At 38.1% G+C, this 23,813-nt stretch overlaps 1 protein-coding gene across 1 annotated transcript in view; it reads right to left on the bottom strand.

Moving 5' to 3' along the window:
- LOC108746433 (insulin-like growth factor-binding protein complex acid labile subunit) overlaps positions 1 to 23,813 on the bottom strand; it is a 238,114-nt gene that overhangs the window by 45,125 nt on the left and 169,176 nt on the right. The window contains exon 4 of the mRNA XM_018483209.1: positions 18,541 to 18,579. Coding sequence (XP_018338711.1) covers positions 18,541 to 18,579 — 39 coding nt within the window. The remainder of the gene's footprint in view (positions 1 to 18,540; positions 18,580 to 23,813) is intronic.

Genomic DNA, 23,813 nt, shown 5'->3' with positions numbered 1-23,813 from the left:
GGGACTCTTTCGGGTATCCCTCGCCTTCTTCTCGCAGTCAGAATCGATCCGTCCCGGGGTCGACCAAGATCGGTCAAGCTAATTAATTCCGCACGTAGTCGCGCTAAAATACGTGACGGTACATGTTAAAGTAGATAACCGACTGCTGGTCTACTGGGAAGCGAAGAACCTAGTAATACCTGATTATACTTGAATTAACTTCTGCTACAAATATATTCGCGCGTGTCTTTTTGGCGCTATTCCCGTGGCCCTTTAATCTCTAATTGACTCGGCCATTTCCCGAGCTGACGCTGAAATACGATTCTGAGTACTGAGTCATACTCCGCTGTGCTAAAGATACCTACGACTGTGACATCAGCGAGCGTGTGTTGCACTTGATATAATGTCTGGCTTATATCTAATGGTATATTACGATGTTGAAACAAAAACAGTAGATTTACTGCTTCTTTTTGTCTAGAATCAGAACCTCCCGAGAGCAAAAAAAATACTTTCAACAGTAGATATCTCTTGCGTAGTTTCTTTCAGCTTCAAGAATTGCCGAAGACGTTGCACATCGCGCGCAACTTCGTTCGCGGGTTAAAGTGGGTAGAGAGGTAACTCCGTGATGTTTGAACGTAGAAGGAGCAAATACGCCGTGACCCGCGGAAGCAGCTGTGGCGAAAGAAACGGGGATAGCAGGAGGAGGAGGAAGAGGAGGAGGAGGAGGAGGAGGAGGAGGAGAAAGAGAAATAGAGAAAGGTGACTGGAGGTAGAAGAGAGTAAGTTGAAATAAACGAGGGAAACGTGAGTTAGGAAGAATAAGGTTTGATTCCCCGCGATACTGAAATGTGTCGTGGAATGGAATGCGTAACGAGTTCTTATATTCCACTTTCCGGGTCTGAGCTACGAGAGTTCGTCATACGACTCGACATATTTACGGGAGGACGTGCTATTTTGAATCGCAAGTCGAAATTGGATCGTGACTCCGGAGTCTCGTTAGGAGCCGCGTGGATATCGAGCGTGTGTTGATACCCGAGAAGTACCGCGATAATGATGCGCACGTCATTGCACATTTACATCTGTGTTGGCATTTATATTCGCGTGAGCGCCGTCAGTCTGTTTTGTCGACGTGGAAGTCGCGTAATATTATATATATAAATCGCGCCGTTATTAAGCACGCGAGAAAAAAAATCTATAAATGATGCAGCACCGTGCTTGTATACCGTAGCTTTTCGCTGCATCGTTTGCAACGTGTAAAAGTACTTCCGAATGTACAGTAACAACAACCGACAGTTCCTGCGAGAGTAATCTTTCATTAATTCGTAACGGTGTATACTGATTACTTACTGGCCCTCGAGGCTACCCGCGATCTACGTCATATAATTGGAGTTGTATCGTACGTATTTTGAGGCTGTTTCGCTCGGCGAAGGTTTAATCTCGTTCGTCCGTAGGGCATACATATCTTCATGTAAAATGTAAAATTTTTAACACAGTATACCTTTACGTAAAACCTACCTCTTTTACATGTGTACGTAATTTCTCTGATTATATATCAGAAAAGAGCGTAGCTTATGAAACTGACGTAGCTTGTACGTAATTAAATTTTAAGACCACCGTTCAATACAAATATAATTCCGATTGAGATTTTAAAAAATCATTTCGCCGAGGGGTTGATATATAATTTCGCACAATTTCGAAGATCTCTATTTTTCCGCCGGAAAGAGGACGAAACGCGAGGGGAGATGACGACGCCATATACAGCTTACACGCACGTAACGAGCTACTTACTCACGTGGGAATAGTTTGCGGGAGATACGCTCGCAACGAGCGAGATAACGACCGAAGATAAAGACAAATGTATCGCGTTAGATGCGAGTGGGTGGCTGCTGCAGAATGCTAAGGCTCGATTTATCCCTTGACAGTCGAGTCGGACGGTTCTCCGGGAGATCTGGATGGAGCCTTTGTAACGCGAATAAAGTACGGGGAATCTGCATTAACTATACGATACCTGGGAATTTCTGCCGATCGTTTCGTGTCACCAAGTCAGCGGCTCGTTACAACTGGACGAGTTCCTGTCGGCCAATGCACACTACAGCGAGGAACAAATCGGATTGCGGACTTTCAGTGGGAGATCCGGAAACGGAATTCCCTCAAGCAAACCTTCGAGCATGACTCAAGAGAACCTGTAGGTAGCCATTGCGTGACTAATGCGTTCGGATTAGATAGGTCGAAAGACGGAGAAGAAACAATTTTCCCGTCTGCTAAACAAGAGTGTGCGTACGTCGCAGTTACATTTCTCTAATAAGGAAACGTTGGATAACATTGCCAAATTATGTTTCTCGTACGGAAGCTCTCGAGCGAGCGCAAGCTCGATAAATATACGCAATGCTTGTCGTAACATCTCGCGAGAGAGATAGAGAGAGAGAGAGAGAGAGAGAGAGAGCAAGAGAAAGGAATAAAACAAGCACTCATGCATAATTTAGAAATGAAATATGTAAGCCATCGCTTTATACGTAGCTTAAGCATACGTTTAAATAAGATTATTCGTTTACTTAAATTATCCAAGTTTCTGCCTCGAGGATCTAATGGCGATAAGACTTCGCAATCGCTGCATAAATATGCGTATGTATGTATAGAATGCTAAAAGTAACTTTTGTCTAGTTTTTTTTTTAAACAGGTGAAAGAAAATAAGTGAAAATGTTGGATCGAGGGGGAAAAGTAGTGGAAGAAAGGGGATGGAAGAAGGTGCAGGTTAATGTATTTCCTTCAGAATAATAAAGAGCAACGTTAAGAAAACGCATAAAAAATACAATAAATACTCTCGTCGTCGGATCGTAGATGCGACTTCGCGTCTTTGCGCGGAAGTAGGTCTCGTCGTGACCCCCTTCTTCCCCATGTAAATGTATTTCCCGTGGGGTTACTAGGCGCGGCTTTATTACACGTTAAAGCAAGGGCATACTCGCGAGAGAGTGCCGCGTATAAGAGGGGCGAATTAGAATTTAAATATTTTCTACCGGGCGGGCCTTTGTGATCCGAAGACACGACTAAATTACCACAAACGGCACAAATAGTCTTTGAAGAGCCTAAAGGGGCGGACGGGCGTTCCCCTTCCCCCCCTCCCCCCGGGGGGAAATGGCTACGGGGAGTACGTAGAGGGTGCGCGGATAAGCGGGGGTGGGACTAAGAGGGAAAGCTGCAGTAAGTTGAATCGAAATAAACGAGGGAGATTCAGCATGGGTTACGAGAACGAGGTTTAGTCGCGGGATATTGGAATCCGTGGTAAAATTGCAGAGCGCAGCACAAAGTGCGGTGAAATTTACGATGCGAACGGGGGCGACGGGGGAGGAATGGTCTCCAGGAAATTCCGGAGTACGTTCATTATTGCGTTACTACCGTCTGCTACGGCGCATTAGATATATCACCACATTCGCGAGTAGCGACTCACAAACGAGTTTTACTTTTAACCCCCGCGAGCGTTCGCTTATCGGTTTTATTGGTCGCAGACAATCGCTCAGAGTGAAATGCTCGATTTCAGAAAATCAAATTTCACAACGCTCTCTTCCTCTTCGAAGATTCTCGACGAGAGCTATCTTGGCCCGACAATGCACATCTTTTGATGCAGTCGTTACATTTTATTCCGCAGATAAATGTATAAGAAATTAATGCGATGTTACACTGCAATATCTTTGCTATTATAAATTGACTAGTAGAAAAGTTATATTTTCGTATTATAGAATCGGATATTGTCAAATGTAAAAATTTAGTTTATAGACCATGCGTTTTAAAGTTACATAGCTCGACACAACGAATGGAGAGAGAAAACGAGGGGACCATATTTTTCGGTTTCGCAGTAAGTCGTCGTTCGACTATAATGCTCAGGTCGTAATACCTAGACACATAATTTTTGGAGAACGGCGCTTAGCGGTCTTTACTTCCGGTAGGAATCAGACCGGAACTGGGCGCGACCGAACATTGCTTTTTCCGATTCGTTCGCGATTGATGGGATCATTAAATCAAAAGCTTCATGCGCCTCAATGTCCATTAGGGATCACGAGTTTTATTATCACCTTTATGTCTTGCAGAATCTAACTTCGATTAACGAACACTGTCTACTTGTTATAGAATTTCCCGGTTTTAAATAGGAACTGTAAATTAAGTATTAATATTAAAAGAAGTCTATTTAACCGTTTAAAAGTTACACTAAAATAAAGTGTGAAAGTTCTAATTGAGATCTTATCAATAATAAAATCTACTAATTAATGGAGTCTCAAAATCCAACAATGAATTATAATTACAGGAAAGTAAGAGAGTAGACATAAAGCTGCGTTGTAATCAATGCGCTGTGATTAAAAATATAATGTATATACAAAACTTATTACATATGTGAACGCAAAAATCGATCGGATATTTCAACTAATTCTCGCCCATTATCAGCGATATCGTAGTAAAAAAGAAATCGTTAAATTACTTATGCTCGAATTAGAAATAAATTTTTCAAATGCAATGATTAACGTTTTTCCAAGTCCATGTTTGAGAAGTGTTTACTAGTTCTTAGACTGAGTGTACACTGGATAGTAAAAAGAAAAAATAATAACTTATTAAAATTTTAAAGAAACAGAAAGTAAACTCACTCAACGGATGTAATCGAGAATAAATGTATAAAAAAAACATCGATGCAGGAATTCAACAATAATGTGTCAAAAATTAAATAATTCTCAAACAATTAACGGACTTCTCGAAGTCAAAATAAAAGTTTAACAAAGAGGCTTTAGGAATCAGCGCGGAAAATAATGCGCAGTTTAAATTACTCACGCCATGTTTAGCACCGACACACTACCGTGTCTAGAGATATAAATTTAAATTATTTAAAACACTTAGTCAATGTTTACATACACGAACGTTTCGGCTCAAATTCAAGCTATCCTCAGCGTAACAATGGAAGGCGTAAAAAAATTATCACAAGCTGTATTGCTAGCGAATTCGATGGGCGCACTCAGTGCGCACATTAAAGCCGTCATAGACAAAATAATATAAAGATATATTTATACATAAACATAGAAATCAATTAAATCCTGAAATACTCAATACATTTTATTGTACTATTAGGTAATATATGTATTTTAAATAAATAAATAAAAAAGCGAAATATTACACTTTTATACTCAAATTAAATCAGTGTACAATGGCTTTAATATGCACCAGTGCGTATTAGTTCTTCCAATCGAATTCGCCATAAGTAATCTATTTTTCTAATCTTGTTCCAACTTGTTACAGTGATGCAAGTATGAAGACATGCAAACGATTCTTGTTGCACTCAAGTTCCTTGACCGGATGAGAAGGATTGTAAAATTCTTCAACTGTTATTGAGTATGAGTTAAAGAAAGTAATGGTTGAAACAATCCCGACAGTCAGTTAAAGTACCCACTATTTACTCAGAGCAAAAATAAAAAACTCACCTCCATTAGTGTAGCAAATTTGTTCAAACGTAAAATTACAGGAATTCTTTATCGTCACACATTAAAACTATAATTGAGTTCGTTCAAACAATTACAACGGATCTAACTACGTGTAAGTCAAACGCGACGGGCGACGAAACAAGCGTATCCAAATTTATAAATAATTAACCAAGTCATTGTAAACATGGTGTAAACTGTCTGTATCCGTTTTAAGTTTAAGCCGTTCTTTTGACTCTTTATATGCAACATTTCCGAAATCCAATCGTTTGTTATAATATCATTCTACATTCATAATTCTAATATTATCCCAATCGAATTCATGGTTGTGATGCATCTTATGTTCTATAATAATCAAGTATGTAGTAATTTTTATTCTCTTGTGATTCTCTAGTGTTCTTTTATTCTCGTTTTTAATTTTCTACTGATTTATCCCTTATTTTTGCGTCGTAGTTCAGTTACAGGATCGTGCCTGTTCGAGCATTCGCTATCCTAAATATGGTAATATAAGGAGGGTCGCGAATGGAAAATTCCAGAACTCGCGAGCTGATGGGTTTTTTCCGTGACGCGGCGATGCCCCTCCCCCCCTCGCGCGTCACGTGATCGTCGTCCTGCGACCTCCCGCGAAGGAGGAGCGGGCCCCGTGATACTCTTATTATCTTCTATTACGTATATTTACACAAAATTATGTTACAGAGCAATAATAGAATTAAATATGATGTTACGATTTGCTCCGTTGCTTTATATTATTCTTTATACTTCCAACAGTTAAGTTATATATTGTAGGCTTGTTTTTGCGTTGCCGTTTAGTTACAGGATTGTGCCTGTTCGAGCATTCGCGATCCGCATACTCAAATATGGTGTAATATAAGGAGGGTCGCGAATGGAAAATTCCAGAACTCGGGAGCTGATGGGTTTTTTCCGTGACGCGGCGATGCCCCTCCCCCCCTCGCGCGTCACGTGATCGTCGTCCTGCGACCTCCCGCGAAGGAGGAGCGGGCCCCGTGATACTCTTATTATCTTCTATTACGTATATTTACACAAAATTATGTTACAGAGCAATAATAGAATTAAATATGATGTTACGATTTGCTCCGTTGCTTTATATTATTCTTTATACTTCCAACAGTTAAGTTATATATTGTAGGCTTGTTTTTGCGTTGCCGTTTAGTTACAGGATTGTGCCTGTTCGAGCATTCGCGATCCGCATACTCAAATATGGTGTAATATAAGGAGGGTCGCGAATGGAAAATTCCAGAACTCGAGAGCTGATGGGTTTTTTCCGTGACGCGGCGATGCCCCTCCCCCCCTCGCGCGTCACGTGATCGTCGTTCTGCGACCTCCCGCGAAGGAGGAGCGGGCCCCGTGCACACAGGATGCATCACAATCTTTGCATTCGATTTTGTAAACAATGTTCATCTTATCTGGCTTTGGTAGAGTCTTTATGTACTTTGACGAACCGATTAATTTGTTAATACTGGTATATGTAATTTTTTGTTATATTTTATTAAACACATGTTTAAATTTTTCGGAAATACCTTTAACGGAATAATGAGCCACCCCTGGTTCATAAGTCGAAATCAAATCAATATCGATTGATTTTTTGGACCGGTTAATTTGATATCGGTTACATTTTCTATTTATCTTTGAATAAGATCGATTATCAATAAAATAAAATAATAATCTATAAAATGTCGATTTTCTTTCAAAGATCAGTGGAAAATCTAGTAGATATCAAATCAAACGGTCCTAAAAATAAATCGACTTCAAATCCACTTGTGAATCCGGGATACCTTGATGAGATTTCACAACTTATTCCGTTAATTTGTTTGGAGGTTTTTTTTATTGATAAGGCACTTAATTCTTTCACTCATTGTCTTAAAAATAAAATGTAATGGATAGCCATTGTTCATCAAAATGTAAATAATCAATTGTTAGTAATCAAATTTTTATTGTGTGTGTGTGTGAAAATCTGGATGTGAGAGTAAAATGATTTGGTGCTCAATAAAAAAAAAAATCAAATATTTTCATATATAAATTAGCAAATATATTTTTCAGTTATATAATATTTATAAATTTGCATATTAGCGTTAAGTACTAAGATCTGCTGTAATCGAAAAAAAAGATTTCTCTTATTGGATTTATTTTTATCGATTTAACTCTTACTTATAATGTGAAGAAAACAAACATTTTCATAAATTCATTCTCATAAATTCAACAAATATTGCCGATCTTTTAATTTACTTTTAATGCTCTTTTTGTAGACAAACATTAATTCTAAAATAATAAATAATTATGCGTGACAAGTTACAAAGGAGACATGTGCCATTAAGCAAATTTCGAAAATCTAGAAACATGCATTTTACAGGAAATTGCCAAGTTACAGTCTGTCAGAAATGTTAAATTCGAATAAAGCGGAAATTTTTCTGAGACTTCGAATTTGCGGCGTGACGCTTCATAGGTTTCCTTCGACCGGTTTCTTGAGAGCTTCACATTCCCATCGCACGAGCTGCAATTTTGATTTCCACGCTCGATACGCTCGTAAATCGCGCAAATTACGCGCCCACAGCCACGCGGGCGAGTAAAAGTCCGCACCGGTTATTGGATCTCGTTTCTAAAAACCTTCGTTACCGCAGCTCGATCTGCGAACGGGGTTGGCTTCGAAGGCGATTCGGCGCTTCATAAAAGGATCACGTATCAATGAACAGATAGTGTAAAAAATTTATACGCGCGATGTATTCTTTATTTTCGCCGGCTTCCAAGACGCAGTAAGAATTCGCCATATGAATGGACTTCGTTTATCAAATTTCCGTATAAAAGATTAAATTTCCAACGGAGAAATGGCACGATAATAACAAAAGTCAATTTTCTGTACACGAATACGTACAGTCTATGACTAGACACAAAGTTTTATTCCGTGAAACGTTTATATAATTGATATATAATAACTATATTGAAGAGATTACAATTGGATCGATAAATAAAATTGAAGTATATTTCTCGTAATGTAGAATCAATCACAGTGATTGTGACACTATGTATGAGTGAATTAAATATGACACTGCAATATTTCCAATGAATTAGCAATCACGGTTCCATTATAATTTTATGACGATTGTTAAATGAGTAATCATTATGCTTCATTGATATATTAGATTGATATCACTGAACAATATTCAAGTATTTTTCTCTTCTCGCTGTCATAATTATTCCAGTTATTTCTATATCGTTTTTTAAATTCTTCCGTAAATGGAAAATGATTAAAGATTAATTTTGCAATCGTCTGAAGAAATGGAGACGTATATTCCTGCAGATTGAGTCTCAACTTTGCATACACAGATTTCTTGCAAACGACCGGCATACGCGATGATTTCCGGTCGAAAGAATTAATTACCGGATCAATGTTGTATTCGCTCGTCGCTGTCCTTTGTAAACTAAGGGTACATTATTGGGTTACCGTGAACGAGAGGCGAACGGACTTTGAGAGTCCCGCGATCTGCAATTCCCCAGAGCGGGCGTGTTGCTATACTACATATAGCAAAGTCGAACCGGAATAAACGAGCGAGATTCGACGCGGGTTACGGGAAACGAGCTTTCGCCGTAGCGCAAGTTCCAGAATACTGGTACGGGCTTGGGGTATACAAGATAAAAGAGCAGCTCTCTCTCTCTCTCTCTCTCTCATTCTCTTGCTCTTGGATGCAATAAGGTTCTGAGGTTTGGTGTACATGCCCGGTGACCTCCATTATTATATTGTTACATTGCATTACTGTTGTCGGTCCACCCTCACGTCGAAATTCGCGAAAAGACCATGTCATATCAACGAGAAAAAAATTATAATCACGAATGACAAAAAGAAAAAAAAAAAAATGAAAAAAAAAAGGCGAATCTTTCGAAAAGCGCGAGATTGGATTACTTTGGATGTGGCGAAACACGGTTTTTCCGGTATACGATATATATCCGGGATCGGCCGAACTCACGGGAAAGAGTTCGCCGCCGTGGATTCGCCTAGGATAAATAGAAAAGTTTCGATCCTTTACCTGCTTGCCTACGAGATAGGAAGGAAACGAGGTTACGCAACTTCAGGGTGGTTGTACATCGCGAGCGAATGACGATTCTCGCTGAGTTGCGAACTGGCTTATTAAGATAGTCGTATTGGATATATTGGACAAATTCTATTAAGATAAAGCTTCAAGTTTGCGGAACGTACCGAAAAAATATCGATAAATTGTAACGAGAACAATCTCTTTTTCGACGTAAAAAACGAAAATTTTATTTATGATGAGGACCTGCTCCTGCAGAGAAATGTGAGCTCTCTGTTCTAAGAACGCCAATAATAGAACGACCAATTTTTAATGCCTCTTCCGTATTATTCAACGAATGATTTAAGACACTTCCGCGCTAAATTTAAAGCGAAAGGTCATACTTCCCGCACGTCGCACTAAATACAGTCGTCAGATTCAGACTTTTATTTAATATGGTACACGAGCTGGGAATGATATATATGTAGCTCCGCGTACGGAGCTAAAAGTGTGACATATGAATACAGATCTTGATTTTGAAAACGCGACGCCTGAGTGTTTTAAATTGTCGTCAGTTTGCGAACTGCCGTAGAATCGTGAATAATTCCACCTGCGCGACGCGAAGAAAACTCGCGTTTAGCCTTCTCTTTAACGGAACATTTAACTGCTAATGCTCTAGTAATCCCTCTTCGCAATGTCACTGAGAGGGATGTTTTTCTCTGTCTCTTTTTTCCTCTCTCTCTCTCTCTCTCTCTCTCCAATCTCTCCATTTCTCTCTCTCTCTCTCTCTCTCTCTCTCTCTCTCTCTCTCTCTCTCTCTCGAGCGACCCTTTGCCCGAGATCACGCAAAGTCGTCGCAACGTTGTGACGGTGGCACGACTCGCGCGGAGATAAGCGGGAGAGCATCGTCGTTGATTACAGAAACGCCGGATGGCAGTCTGTGTTTCTGGAACGCCGAGGACACGTACGAGATGCGGAATTGCAGGCGGCTTACGCAACACGATAACTTCCTTAGCGCGCCCTTTTCGGCAAGGAATATATTCGGACTGACGTCCGTGCGCACCGACGCGACCGACTCCCGTTGTAATTTAATAGTTTGTATCCGTAGTGACGTATCCCGATGCACAGTGATACGATAAGAGAATGCGATTTACGACGATGGCATATCAACAACAATTGATCGAAGCCGCGAACCGCTTGGATCTCGGATTATTTCATTATATCCGCGCAGGCGACCCTGTTATTACGTTCTAGAATATTTCATTGATTTCTGTAACGACGAGAAAAACTTTAAAATTTTGTAAAATATATATTACAATAAATTCTTACTTTCAAAACATTTCTTTGTACATGATTTACCAAAGTTACCTCAACACTCTAAAAAATAAGAGTATTAACACTATGCGATGTTTATATACTTTTCACTCTACTGATGTTTACATCAACACCAACGTGGCGTGAATTTAAAAGCGAATTCTCATAATGTTATATACGAACGTTAACACGGTGTGGATTTTTAAATCCATAGTGTTAAATCTACACTCATATTTTATGCTAACGCGTCTATAATTGAATCCGTTACTTTTATATCATACTGCTTTATATTAAAATTGACATGATAATGATAGAAATTCATCCATGCTGATATCGTCTCATAAATATATTTTTCTTTATGCTAAATTTTTTTAAAGCTACACCATTAATGTACGTTTAACTAAGTAATTTACACTTATTCTTCGTTAAACGGATTTCGTAGAAATGCGCCTATAAGAACTCTGGCTGCAGAATTTGTTCGCCAATTTGCCATCGAGAAAATTTGTCGCGTACATTATTCACAGAGGCAATAGGAAAGCGGAATGGTGGGAGAGGGAGAAACTGGATCGTTTTTCAATAATTTCTGCCAGCCGTAAAACGATCGAGTCGCCAATGACCCGCGCGTACTGGAGACCTACAAACGGGTTACGTTCTCCTGAGACCGAAATGTCATGGGATTCGGCGTGTACGGAAAGTCAAACTGAAATAAACGAGGGACAGGCGGAAACGGGGTTAAGTTCGAGGATATCGCGCGGGATGTATATAGAGGATTTCAAGGAAAAAGCAACAGGGTGGTATATTCGCAACCAAATGGGATTTATGGCACAAACGGCACGACCAAAGGGATATATAACCGGGAGAAAAAATCGCTCAGTGCAGGACAAAATTCGAAGAAAGCGTTCACGTGTTTTCGATTTTTCCGAAAGAGTGACGTTTCATCCGTACTGTCAAGAATTCAACATTCGTCGAAGTTCATCGAAGATTTGATTGAAACGTGCACGAATCCACCCGATCGCCGACGCAACGATGTATAGATACGTATACCCCAGAAAGCAGTACGCTATTCGTGGTTTTGGACGATTCTATCGATAAATACCATTCATCACCCGATACAGTTCATTAATTATTTATAGTCCGATTGCGATTCCTCGATCGTGGTAGCAAATCTTTTATACTTATTTTGCCCACTGTCAACTATTAATATTACGATTGCAAGAATATTATTGACAGATCTGTCAATAACCGGTGCTGAATAATCGATATGCATTTCCTGATTCTCTGACGTTTATTTAACGTACGTTTATGACAGATAAGAAGATGACATATTATTGCTAAGAAGCACATTAATCCTTGTTCCTCCTCCTCCTCTCTCCCTCTTTCTCTCCCCCTCCTCCTCCTCCTCTCTCTTTCCTCATGCTGTTATTACGATAAGTTCACTTATCAGTTATTAAATTTTGTATCAAACATCAACGCTCAAAATCATCTTTGCTTTAAGCTCGCATTAAGTTAACACTTTGACTGCCATGTGTATCCAATTGGATATAAATCTATATAGGCCCATAACGCTGTATCAATTTGAATATATATATATATTTTCTACTTAGTGCCATTTGCATATGAATCAAGAACACTTTGCATTGCTTTTATTGTGAATTCTAAAAATTCTAAAAATCTATTAACTTAGTCAAGATTTTTATTTAAAAGAGCGTATTTTATTTAAAAATCTATTTTAATATGAAAATTTTACTTAAAATTATATTATAAAAACATTTTGCAAATTCATGAGGACGATAAATATGTGTGTGTGTATTTGCATTTATGGATGCGGCTCAGAGAAATGGTATTTATTATCCCCACGCTACGTATCTTTTACATACATGAGTCAAACGTCCGCAAATATTTTTAAAAATATTAAATTTTTGATCATGTATCATTTACACTTATTTTATGAAACTTAGGGACAAAATAATAGCGTGACAAAAATTCATGCAACAGTCAAAACGTTAACTTTATATTAGACTAGTAAGATTAATTTTTATATCTTTCCGTTTAATTAAACTTTATTAATACTCTTTGATTCTTGAGTCTAAACACAACTCAACTATATTCTATTCTTCCTCGTTTCAATTATTATTTTACAAAACTTAACGTTCATATAAAGTTGTACGATTAAAATTACGCGTGAAGATTCGTGTTCTTCAACGAATCAATGTACACTGGCTTGTCAACTGGCTTTACGGACGTTGACGATTCTGGATTTGGCATTCATTCGCCGGTTTGAACGAATCCCGGATTTTCGTGCCGAATTCTTCCGAACAGATGTACGTTATCGAATTACAACGAGACAGGGAGATAGGGAGAGCATCGACGTGAACGTCAGATCGGATCGTATTTCTCTCGAGGAAGCGTAACGTGTACGATGCCTGCGTTGGGAAAGCCGGACCGGAACAAGCGAGAGAACTGCGAAATGGGTTGCCGGGAACAAGGTTAAGTTTCAGGATATCGGAATTCATGGCAAAATAACAAAACGGCGTATGGGGCACATACGACGGCGGGGCGAAATTTATGACGCGGCCCGAATATTTAAGCGCGCGAATGCGAGAGACAGTGACGTAATATTCACGCTTTTACAGCGTACCTTCTGCAGCAGCAGAAGAGGCTGACGAGAGCCCTTCGTCCGTTATTTCGGACGGCCACTATTTCGATTATTTCATCTTCCGCTTCGATTCATCTTTCGCTGTTCTTCTATCCCACTTTCTCCCATCGAGTTCTTTCGAAAATGAATTAATTCAAGTTATTTTTACGCAGTCGCGCACGCATCTAATTTTGCTTCATCATCGCATGAACGCTTCGTCTATACAGATATTCTCAATCTTGCATAGTAATTCCTAAATAAAGCAAATATTTTCACGCCGACATATCGGCCTCCACATTTATTCTATGCTTCTGTCGATTGCTTTTCCGATTTTTACCATTTCTTACCGTTCGCTGCTTCGTACCGTTCAAGCCTTGGTTTCTACGCTATCTTTGTTTTCATGGGACTATGTATGTGTCTCAGAATAATAAACAGATTCATTCTTTTCTTTCTCGTGACTTTCTTTCCTTGTTTTTTTTTCTATCTCTTTCTGTCTCGTTTCTATCTTTTTTTCCTTTCGATGCTAAGATTCTCTCGAGACTTGTGGGGTTACACTATTGGCAAGAAAATGTGTCTCTCGTGATGATGGAACTCGACGCTGAACGGTAACTCGTGAGGAGAACGGGTTGTGCTAGGTGAAGCCCCCATTGTTGTTGAAAGCAACGTCGAGGCGAGGAATCCGATCGGGCCGCTCCTCGATCACGTATCGAAACGTCAATCGTAATTGTCACGACGGTCGAAATCGATATCACGCCCAGGCGATAAAGCCGTGGCGGTGAGATCGATTTGGTATTAAAATTTCACGCCGACAAGCGAGAATCGAGTGGATTACGGATTACGGAAATCGTCGGGCCGAATAGATCCATCTCGCTGAAAAGGCGGATCGTTGGCAAGAAAGTTAAAAATCACCATATCGAATATTGAATCACACATACAAATTAGGAGGAAAGAAAGGAAGATGTTAAAAAAGAATAAAATGATTACTTTCCATAAAAAGGTATAAGTAAAAGAGATAGGGTAGATTTTTGCGTGTAGATTTTCACCTCTTGGATATGATAAAATTTTTTAAAAATTCGTAGCGTTTGAGGAACACCTCGAAAATTGAGCACAAACATGTTGTCCAAATTTCAGTGTTGTAAGCTTTTAAATAATTGACTTACTGAATAAATATGACTGAATGAATAATATTTATTAAAAAAAAAAAAAAAAACGATAATCTGCGCATTTACCGCGCCTGATTCTGCCCACTATTAGTTTAATTTGTTGGAGTACCGGAAGTCTTTTTAGTTTATATTATTTGAATATTTCTTTTACTTACTCTTTTTTAACATCCTTCTTTATCTAAAAAAGATTGTCTTTATAAAATGTGCAGAGAATGTGAATTAAGACATACTGTATACGTAACACAAATCATTAAAATTAATCAGTAAGGATGTACGGACATAAAAAATAAATTCTATACTTAAAACATAGATCATAAATAAAATATAAAAGGACATTAATTATAATTATATGTATATATATATATATATATATATCTCAGAAAAAATAAAACAAACATGATCTTACAAACTTCGGATATTCAAATGTGATATGCTTTAAAAAATTTAAATTTACGATTTGAAAATCCACTAAACCAATACGTCATGGGATTTTGTATTAAATAAATAAAGAAAAACGAAAGACTAGTAAAGAAAGCTCCGAAATGGGTTTGGGCAACAAGGTTAAGCACTGGGATATCGGAATGTCCGGCGAGGTAGAAAAGAGATTCGTACGGAATACGATGGTAACTGTACAAATAAAATGGAGTTCGTTTTTTAGAAAAATCAAAGACGAGAAAAATACGGTTTCCTTGGCGCATCCATCGTATTGCGGTGGTTTAGCAGCGCATGGCCGTTAAACGGCAGCCAAGCAAATAGAATGAAAATCGTTCTAGGGGAGAAGAATTGCACGAGAGAATCGACTTCCCCGGGTGGATTAAAAGCGAAGGACGACACATCGTTGTTGATGTTGCACGTAAAAACGAAACAAGAGAAACGCGAGATTTCAAAGAAAAAAAGGATGTATTAAAAAGTCCGGTCGGTAGATGGACGATGGATTTTTATAACATCGGACTCTGGCGTTTCATAATAGATCATCTTTAATGTGACGTCTATTTCATACATCATACCTTTTCTTGTGCTCCAGCAAAAAATAGCACGAATATCAAGTACGCCACTTGTGTTTTCTCCATTGTTGCAAAGTTTATAAAATTTAAAAACCTGTATATCTAACTGGTAAATCAATACTTTTAATAAATTTTAATAAATGAACTCTATGTTTATAAACATAAGATATAATAAATTTATATATTAAATATTAATTATACGTATATAAAATCTATTATAATGTTATATTAATTATAATTAATTTATATATAAAGTATATTAAATTCATGCACAATTACAATAAATATTAAAATATACTTTCAAATATTACTTTACGATAAGATTTCTTATAAATTAATTCGTAGATGTTGACTATTTCGATCTATCAATAAAATTTGTTGAAGATCATACGATAATTGATTAAATTTCAATTGAACACACGTTACAGATCAGAGGTGTTAATGCAATTTAAATGAATAAAATAACCGTGTTCCCGTCTCGGGTGTTCAAAACGGTGATGAAACTGAAAGCCCTATCTGTTCTATGTGACGCACACGAAGATATAGTTGCCAAATGTACCTATAGATGCACGATGCGGTCGCGATATCGGAATTCGCGATATACGTATAAGGTGGGTGAGCCAAAGTAACCGCGGGAGTGCTTCGAAATGGGTTGCGGGAACAAGGTTGAGTTCTAGGATATCGGAATATATGGGCGAGTAACAGTGCAAAGCACAAGGGGGGGGGAGTAACGCGGATGAAATTTATGGCACCGAGACGGTAGAAGAGGAGATCCCTAAAGGAGAAAGAAAGAGAGATGGGAAGAGAAAAAGAGATAGGGAGAGAGACAGAGAAAAAAGAAAACATGTGGAGAGAAAAGAAGAGTGTATGTACTCGAGGACGTGGAATAAAATTGTTCGATCTTTATATAAAACACTAGAGCGCCCGTCGAAGGCGAGGAACGAGATACCTCGTTTTGCCGACGCAACAACATAATTCTGCCGATTCGATTCGCGTCGATAGGGACGTATTCGTCCTGGCGAAAAAAGAAACAAGAGAGAAAAGAGAGAGAGAGAGAGAAAGAAATAGAGGCTCGAAGCCGCCGCTGGTTCCCATGTATTCGGTGAAAATTCTCTGGTGTGGCAGAATCGAAATTCCTGCCGGCCGCTTTTGTCTTGCGTGGAATAATAGAACGTTTCGGGACGAATAATATTTAAGAAAGCGATTTCGCTTCTCTCTCTCTCTCTCTCTCTCGATGGCAGCAACGGTGATAGCGATGAGCCGTGGAATAAGGACTTTATCGTGAATCGCCATAACGATCGCCCTTACGATGCGATTCGTCGTGCTCTAAAGGGTAAAACAGCGGTCCGCAGATTGGCTTGGGTTCAAGTCGAGACTCCAACGACGATGTCGCGAAGCACGCGTACCCGGAGAGATTCGGTAAATGTTACCGTTTCGCCGTTAACTCCCTGATGCGTCCTATTGCTTTCTCTCATTTTATCTGAAAATTCTACGCCATATAAAATCATGAGCAATAACCTCGGTTCTCTTACATTACGGTGTAATCTGGCTCATCCTACCTGTATGTTCCACGTAATCAGATTTAAAACGAGAATGCTACTTTCTAATATGTGGCCTGACGAGCGCAGTGGAGTAAAGTAGAAATCGCTGTAGTAAATTGTAACTTTGAAAAGTTATACGCATGACGAAAAGAGAATGATTTCGATTTTTTCAAAATAGATATCTCAAAAAGAGTAATTTTTATACAGGTCATGATCACACAATTCACATATTCATAATTAATTATAATTTTTCAAATAATATTTAAAATTAATCATATTTTTATACAATAATTCTTGATACTTAACAGTTCTATTGTTAATTTATCGCGACGTTTTACTGTCAAGTAATTGATAATTGATCGAGCAGTGCGTGATGTAAGGTGATTACGATGCGTATTATTAGTTAATTTAATTGGCTGCTTTCTCAATAACATCGCGTGTACTAGGCAAATGAGAAGCTAATATAGACGACTATGTACCACACGGTACATATTGGACCGTGTTCAAATCGAAACTCAAACAATGCCGCGGACGTGTTCCGAGATCGTCAATGGACGCTAAGGAATCTGTGCTAAATGTTTTGCCGCGCGACCTGAAATTACTTTGAACTTTAGTGACCATCTACGTCAACGTTTGCTGTACACATACAATTGCGATACAGTGGAGCAACGGCAAACAATGTTACGTCAATTTAGTGAGATATTGATTTTGTGATTGGTATGAACTGGTGTCCAAAGTCAGTATGTTTGTACTTTTGTAAGCGATGTCAAAGGACACTGTCGGATTCCTTTTGCTCCTTGCTTTTATCGGGGAAAATAGAAAAATTTTAAAGAAGGAAAAAAAGGTCTTTTCGGTCTGAACTATATATCTTAATGCTTAAATAATATTTCGTGATATGAGTTTATATATATATATTCAGTTCTACTCCTCCCCCCCCCCTCTCTCACTCGAAATTATTTTCAATCTTTAAAAGCGATCTTAAACCAAACTGCGATAGTAATATCTTCAAGTTTAATATCAAGCAATTTAATTATATTAATGCTAATAAGCATCCTGAAAAGCTGTGAATAATTTAATGCTAATAAGTATTTTAAAAAGCTGTAAATAATTTATTGCAAAAAATATTACCTCAGAATTCGAACTTTCCGTGTCTCAACCAATTTCGATCACTGAGGTTGTGGTAATATTTTGTTAATTAGGTATATAACGAAACGTTTGTTAAAAATACGTGAAATAAACAAAATGTTATAAGATCAAAATATAAATACACAATGAGTAACGAAAAAGCCTCATCAATGTAAGCCGGATTTTAGAGCTTAAATAATATTTCAATTTAATTTAGAATTTAATTTAGAAAAACTTTAATTTTTGGTTCAACAAACGTGCCGTTTGGCTGGATAGAATTCATAAAGATATTTATAAAAAGACTTACTACATGTGTTTTTGGCTGTTCACTTCTCTGCAGATCGCTCTGAAATAAAATCAAAATTGCAGGAATTAGTGATTGTTATCGTAAATATATTTAGTCATGTATTTAATCAGACACAACTGATAAGATGCATATAAATCAATTTGCCGCAAGTCTCGTAATTTTATAATTACGTCGGTGACGGTATCGCGTTCTTGGGGCAAATTAATTTAACGAGTTTCCGTTCGTCGCCGACGAATTCCTTCGGAATTTTCCATAAGGGTCGTAATTCCGTAAAGAGGTTACGGCAATGCGACCCTTACTGAAAGTGGCTTTAACTAGTTAAAGTCCTTCCCTTGTCGATAGGAAATACCTCTAACCGCGCTGTTGCAGTCGACAATGCCAGTCTCATCGGGATTCCGATATATCGATATTATAGAGGAGCGCAGGAGCGATTGTAACATGACACAATGCCCTTGTAACATTGCCCTTTATTACCAAAAGTTATCTGTGTTACTAACACGAATTAAACCGTCTGGCTTATATTTAGATCTTCCTCACAAGGCTATTTGTTATAATTCTTGTTTATTACCTTTACAGAGTTATTTTGTAATTTTTATTATACAACAATTTTCTATTTTCCTTATAAATATAATAAATACCTAAACTCTTTTATCGTACGAGTTTAATAGATATTTATCTGAAATATTAATAAAAGTATTAAGTAGATCATTGGCTTTATAGGAAAATTATAGAAAATTATATTTGATCGATATAAGTCTACAAATTATTTTTGATTGTTGACCAAAGAAAATTTTAATAAAGATTTCCCTTAAAAGGACAAATATTTGAAGTATGAAAGGTTACATTGAAGATGCATAAAGAAAGTATAGTTCTGTTATAGTACGAATATGTGTATTTATTGATATATTAATCTGAATTTAAGTTTAAAAGGAAAAAATATTTAATAATTTTTAATAATTGATAACAGATCGCTAGGCCTAAGAATGTTATGCTGTAAATCAGACTCTTCCTAGGATTAAATCTATCTTTCACGAAAGGAAGCGCCCTTCTAAGCACGGAGAATCGATCGTTGCGGTTTCGCTCGCTCGCTCGCTCGTTCGCCCACCGCGAAACAAATTCACGACGCACACCGGGGGCGAACGTGTTCCGTCGTTAAAAATGTAAACTTCACGATCTTACGAGCGCGGGCATGGTTCATTTGCCTCGTAAAAGCGAAACTAATGGTCGGCACAGAGTTATGTACCCCATATTGGCTCGCATTCAAGTCGAAATTCAAACCACGCCGTGAAACGCGCGGCATGATCACCGGTCGGGTCGTTACGATTCTGGCTGAAACATGAAATCAGCTTGTCGGATTATTAACCCTTTCATTATCGACCTGAATTCATGCAAAACGTCGATAATTTTAGACATTTAAAAGGATTAATGTCTCGTCGTATTATGAAGTCCAAAATGTAGAAGTGCAGTTTTCATCACAAAATGGATCTCTTACAAAACTGTCCACAAATTTCTGAATGAGAATTAACTTTTCATCGAAAATGCCTCTGAAGCTAAAATTCCATTTCATTTCCATCCCACAAATTTTAGTTGCGATTTCGTTCGCGACATCTTTATCATAAAAAATAGTTTACGATACGATTATTAAAGGATAGATAAGTTAGAGAGAGAGAGAGAGAGAGAGAGAGAGAGACATTTAAACAAAATAAGATATTAAAACAAAAATTGTTCAAATACAATGGAATATAGGTATAATAAAATTTATAGGTTTTGACATTCCATTCTTAATCCTATACGACTTCCTTCATCGTCATATAACTGCTCAAATGACGAATCACAAATGTGGTAATAACGCATTTCTATGAATCGTTACGTTCTCGCAACGGTATGAAAGCGATGCTCCGAGACACGCACATGAGATCATCGTAGGATGGAACTCGCTCGAGGTATTATTGCCAATCGTGAGAAGCCAGAACATCCGAAAGGAATTTTATTCTCTCGTGCAAAGAAGCATTCGCTGACGCGCTAGAGGATATCGAAGGACATTCGTTCTGGGAACGATAAATTATTGAAATTTCTTCAAAGATTTATATTGTGCTGGGGAAAATAGTTAAAATAGAAAACATTCATAAATATATATTTTTAATGCAAGAAAAAAATTAAAAGAGATTACAAAAATATTTACTTAAAGAATGCGTTTATAGAAATATTATTTGAAATATTCTGTGTAATAAATATAAAAAAGACAAATTTTTATTCAGTCTTTATCATTTACATTATTATTTATTCAAAATCAATAGAATAATTATTTGATATTTTGATATTTTCTGATAAAAGAATATTTCTATTTTCTATTTCTTAACAAAAAAATAGAAAATAGTAAATAGAAAGTAGAAAATAGAAGTGCCTTTTGTTTTACCATGAAATATCGAAATGCCAAGTATTTTATTTCAAGTAAATATTTCAGTAAATATTAAATGTTAGTTGCTAAATTTGCTTTTTTTATATATTTATTACGCATAATACTTATTTCAAATAGTATTTTTACATTTACTACGGAAAATACTTATTTCAAATAGTATTTTTCATAAATTCATCCTTTAAATAAATATTTTTACAAAATTTATTTCAATTTTTCCCCAGTTCTGGATTTGTATACATACGTATATCATGTATACTTAATATGGTCATAAATATTGTAATACAGAATTAATAAAGTAAAAAAAAAATATAATAATAAAGGCATGAAACCTGATTAATTTGCCATTCATCAGGTATAAAAAAATCATATGCCACTAAAAATTCTGAAATCTTATTTCGAAAATTTGTATTTCGCAAATTAATAATCTTTTCTCTATTAAATCTTTCATAATATTTTCAATCTCGATATTGAGATTAATAAATTTCTTAAAATAATTACGATTAATTAAAACAGATCGACAAATTATTATTTAATTTATTTTATAAAGTTCCATGAGCGTAGAATGTTGATTATGATAATTGAAAGGAGATGAGAGGGAGGAAAGAAGATGAGGGGTTATCAATTCTTACCGGGGAAATAGTCGTGAGTGGATTAGATTCACGTAATTAGAAATCTTGTCGCGTGGGATATAAATGGAGTAGATATTACCATTCCCAGGCCACACGGGAAAACGAACCTTTAGTTTCTGAAATCTGTGTTCGTAATTTTCTCACTTGTTCCAGAAGGGACAAAGAAAAAAAATAAAATGAACGAAGAATTAATATGAAACTCATTTATATATAAACGAGGCACCGAAGAACTAAGGAAATTATTATTCATTTCTTCTATCCAAAATAAATATGAAATTAATTCTGCTGTTCCAACAATATTTTATTTAATCACAAAGTAAATTCTAAAGCTTCACGTAATATTGTTTTAATCTCAAAATATCAATACGTGCATTTCGAAAAGACTAAACTAATTTAACTTCATTTTCTTCATACTCGCTTCATATTCGCTGAAAATATCACATTTACAAATGTACTTAAAGCGCGAGCTCGGAATTTCCTAGAAATATATTGAAAGCTAAAGAGCGAGCGACCGAGAGTTCCGAGAGAGAGCAATCCCGGCCGTAAAACCGCCGATGGTGAAGCGGCGCAAATTATCGGCCGCGCGATTCCGACAATTTAGCGATCCGTCCGTTGTGCGACGACACGACGACAACGCTATTCAAATCTCGTACCTCCCCTGTCCTCGCTCCTCGCTACGGCGTCCCCGTAGCAGTAAAACAAATCCTTTTATCCCGAGCGAAGCGTTTCGCCTTCCTCAAAACCACAGCCGCGTTCATCCTGCAGGATGTGTTCAGGATGAAGGATGAAGGATGCAGAGAGAGAGAGAGAGAGGACGATGCAATTCCGCACCGACGGAGAATACCTCTTCTGGATGTGCAGGCGGGAGGGTAGAGAGGTGAGACGGGAAGGATGGCATGGCACATTGCGCAACGCAGCACGGCTGCATCCTGCCCTATGCTCCGGCCGGCCCTCCCGCTGGCGCGACGCGGCGGTGGCTGCAGACGGCGCATAAGCCACTCGTCATTATTTCATCGAAGTCGGTGGTTGGTTCAACAGGTACGTTTCCGACGCGATTCCGAGTCCATGGAAATAGTCGAGCTCGTAGAAAAGGCGGCGGAACAACGGAGAGCGCATCGGATGCGCGGCGCGAACGGAAATAACGATACTTCGTACATATACGCAGGATACCACAGAAGTGGAGCATAATCCGTCAATTCATAATCATACAATAGATTATTATTGGCGTAGTTTTAAGGCCTAGATCTGTCAAATTTCACGCGTTCGACGTCGTACTTCGTTAATTAAAGTATATTTAAATAGTGATGAAATACTTGTTCAAAACTAATCGGAGAATAATAAGAGAACTTTAATTAGTTAAGTCGCAAAAATCATGCTAATGAAATTCTTTAATATTCGCCGTGGCACTTGTGGCCAGTATATTTCATAGATGTCTCCTTTTGCCAATTTTGCTTTTGGTATCTATAAGATATTCGGGAAACGTGAATAATCTCTGGAGCATGAATAATTTTGTATTCTCTGTACATTTATGCACATCATCACTTTTCTTCTACGGCGCGTACGGTGCATGCAAGACGAGAGGTTGTCGAACATCGAGAGCTTTGGCGGAACTGGCTTCGAGCCAGCCAGGGCATTACTTTCGAGAAAAAAGAAGAAAAGAATCGAATGGGACGATACACGCGTAGGAGAGAGAAAGGGTGGGTGGTGAATGAATGAGAGAGAGAGAGAGAGAGAGAGAGAGAGAGAGAAAGGGGAGGAGAGAAAAAGAGAAATAGAGACCTGAGAGAGATGGTAACCCGAATGAATATTTAATTTCTGCATATCTCACCCCGGGTAAAGTTCAGAGCGACGGGATGGCCGACTCGCTCCCAGGAGAGTAGAAGGAAGAGCCCCGTGTCCCTTGTACTTCCCGGCAGTCTCCGTGATATAGGGTAGACACTCCCGAGGATCTCTCGCTACCGCTACCGTTGCTCCCGCTATTACCCTATCCCCCGCAAACCCCCAATCCTTTCCCGCTGTCCGTAGTTCGCTTTCTCGGCTGCTTTCCACCGTGGTCGCTCGTGGCCGAAGGGCCAATTACGACCTTCCTTACGAGAAGGCGATGGAGGCGGAGAACGAGGGTGAGCGCGATGAAGAAAAAAGTCGGGATAGAAAGGGAAAAGAAAGAAAACGAAACGAGTAGGGACGACGCAAGGGGCGGACGAGAGCGAGAAAGAGAGAGAGAG

This window comes from Trachymyrmex septentrionalis, unplaced genomic scaffold (genome assembly GCF_001594115.1).
Source record: "Trachymyrmex septentrionalis isolate Tsep2-gDNA-1 unplaced genomic scaffold, Tsep1.0 scaffold17, whole genome shotgun sequence".
NCBI classification, from domain to species: domain Eukaryota; kingdom Metazoa; phylum Arthropoda; class Insecta; order Hymenoptera; family Formicidae; genus Trachymyrmex; species Trachymyrmex septentrionalis.
The sequence above is the reverse complement of the archived record's forward strand: the minus strand, read 5'-3'. Positions and strand labels throughout refer to the sequence as shown.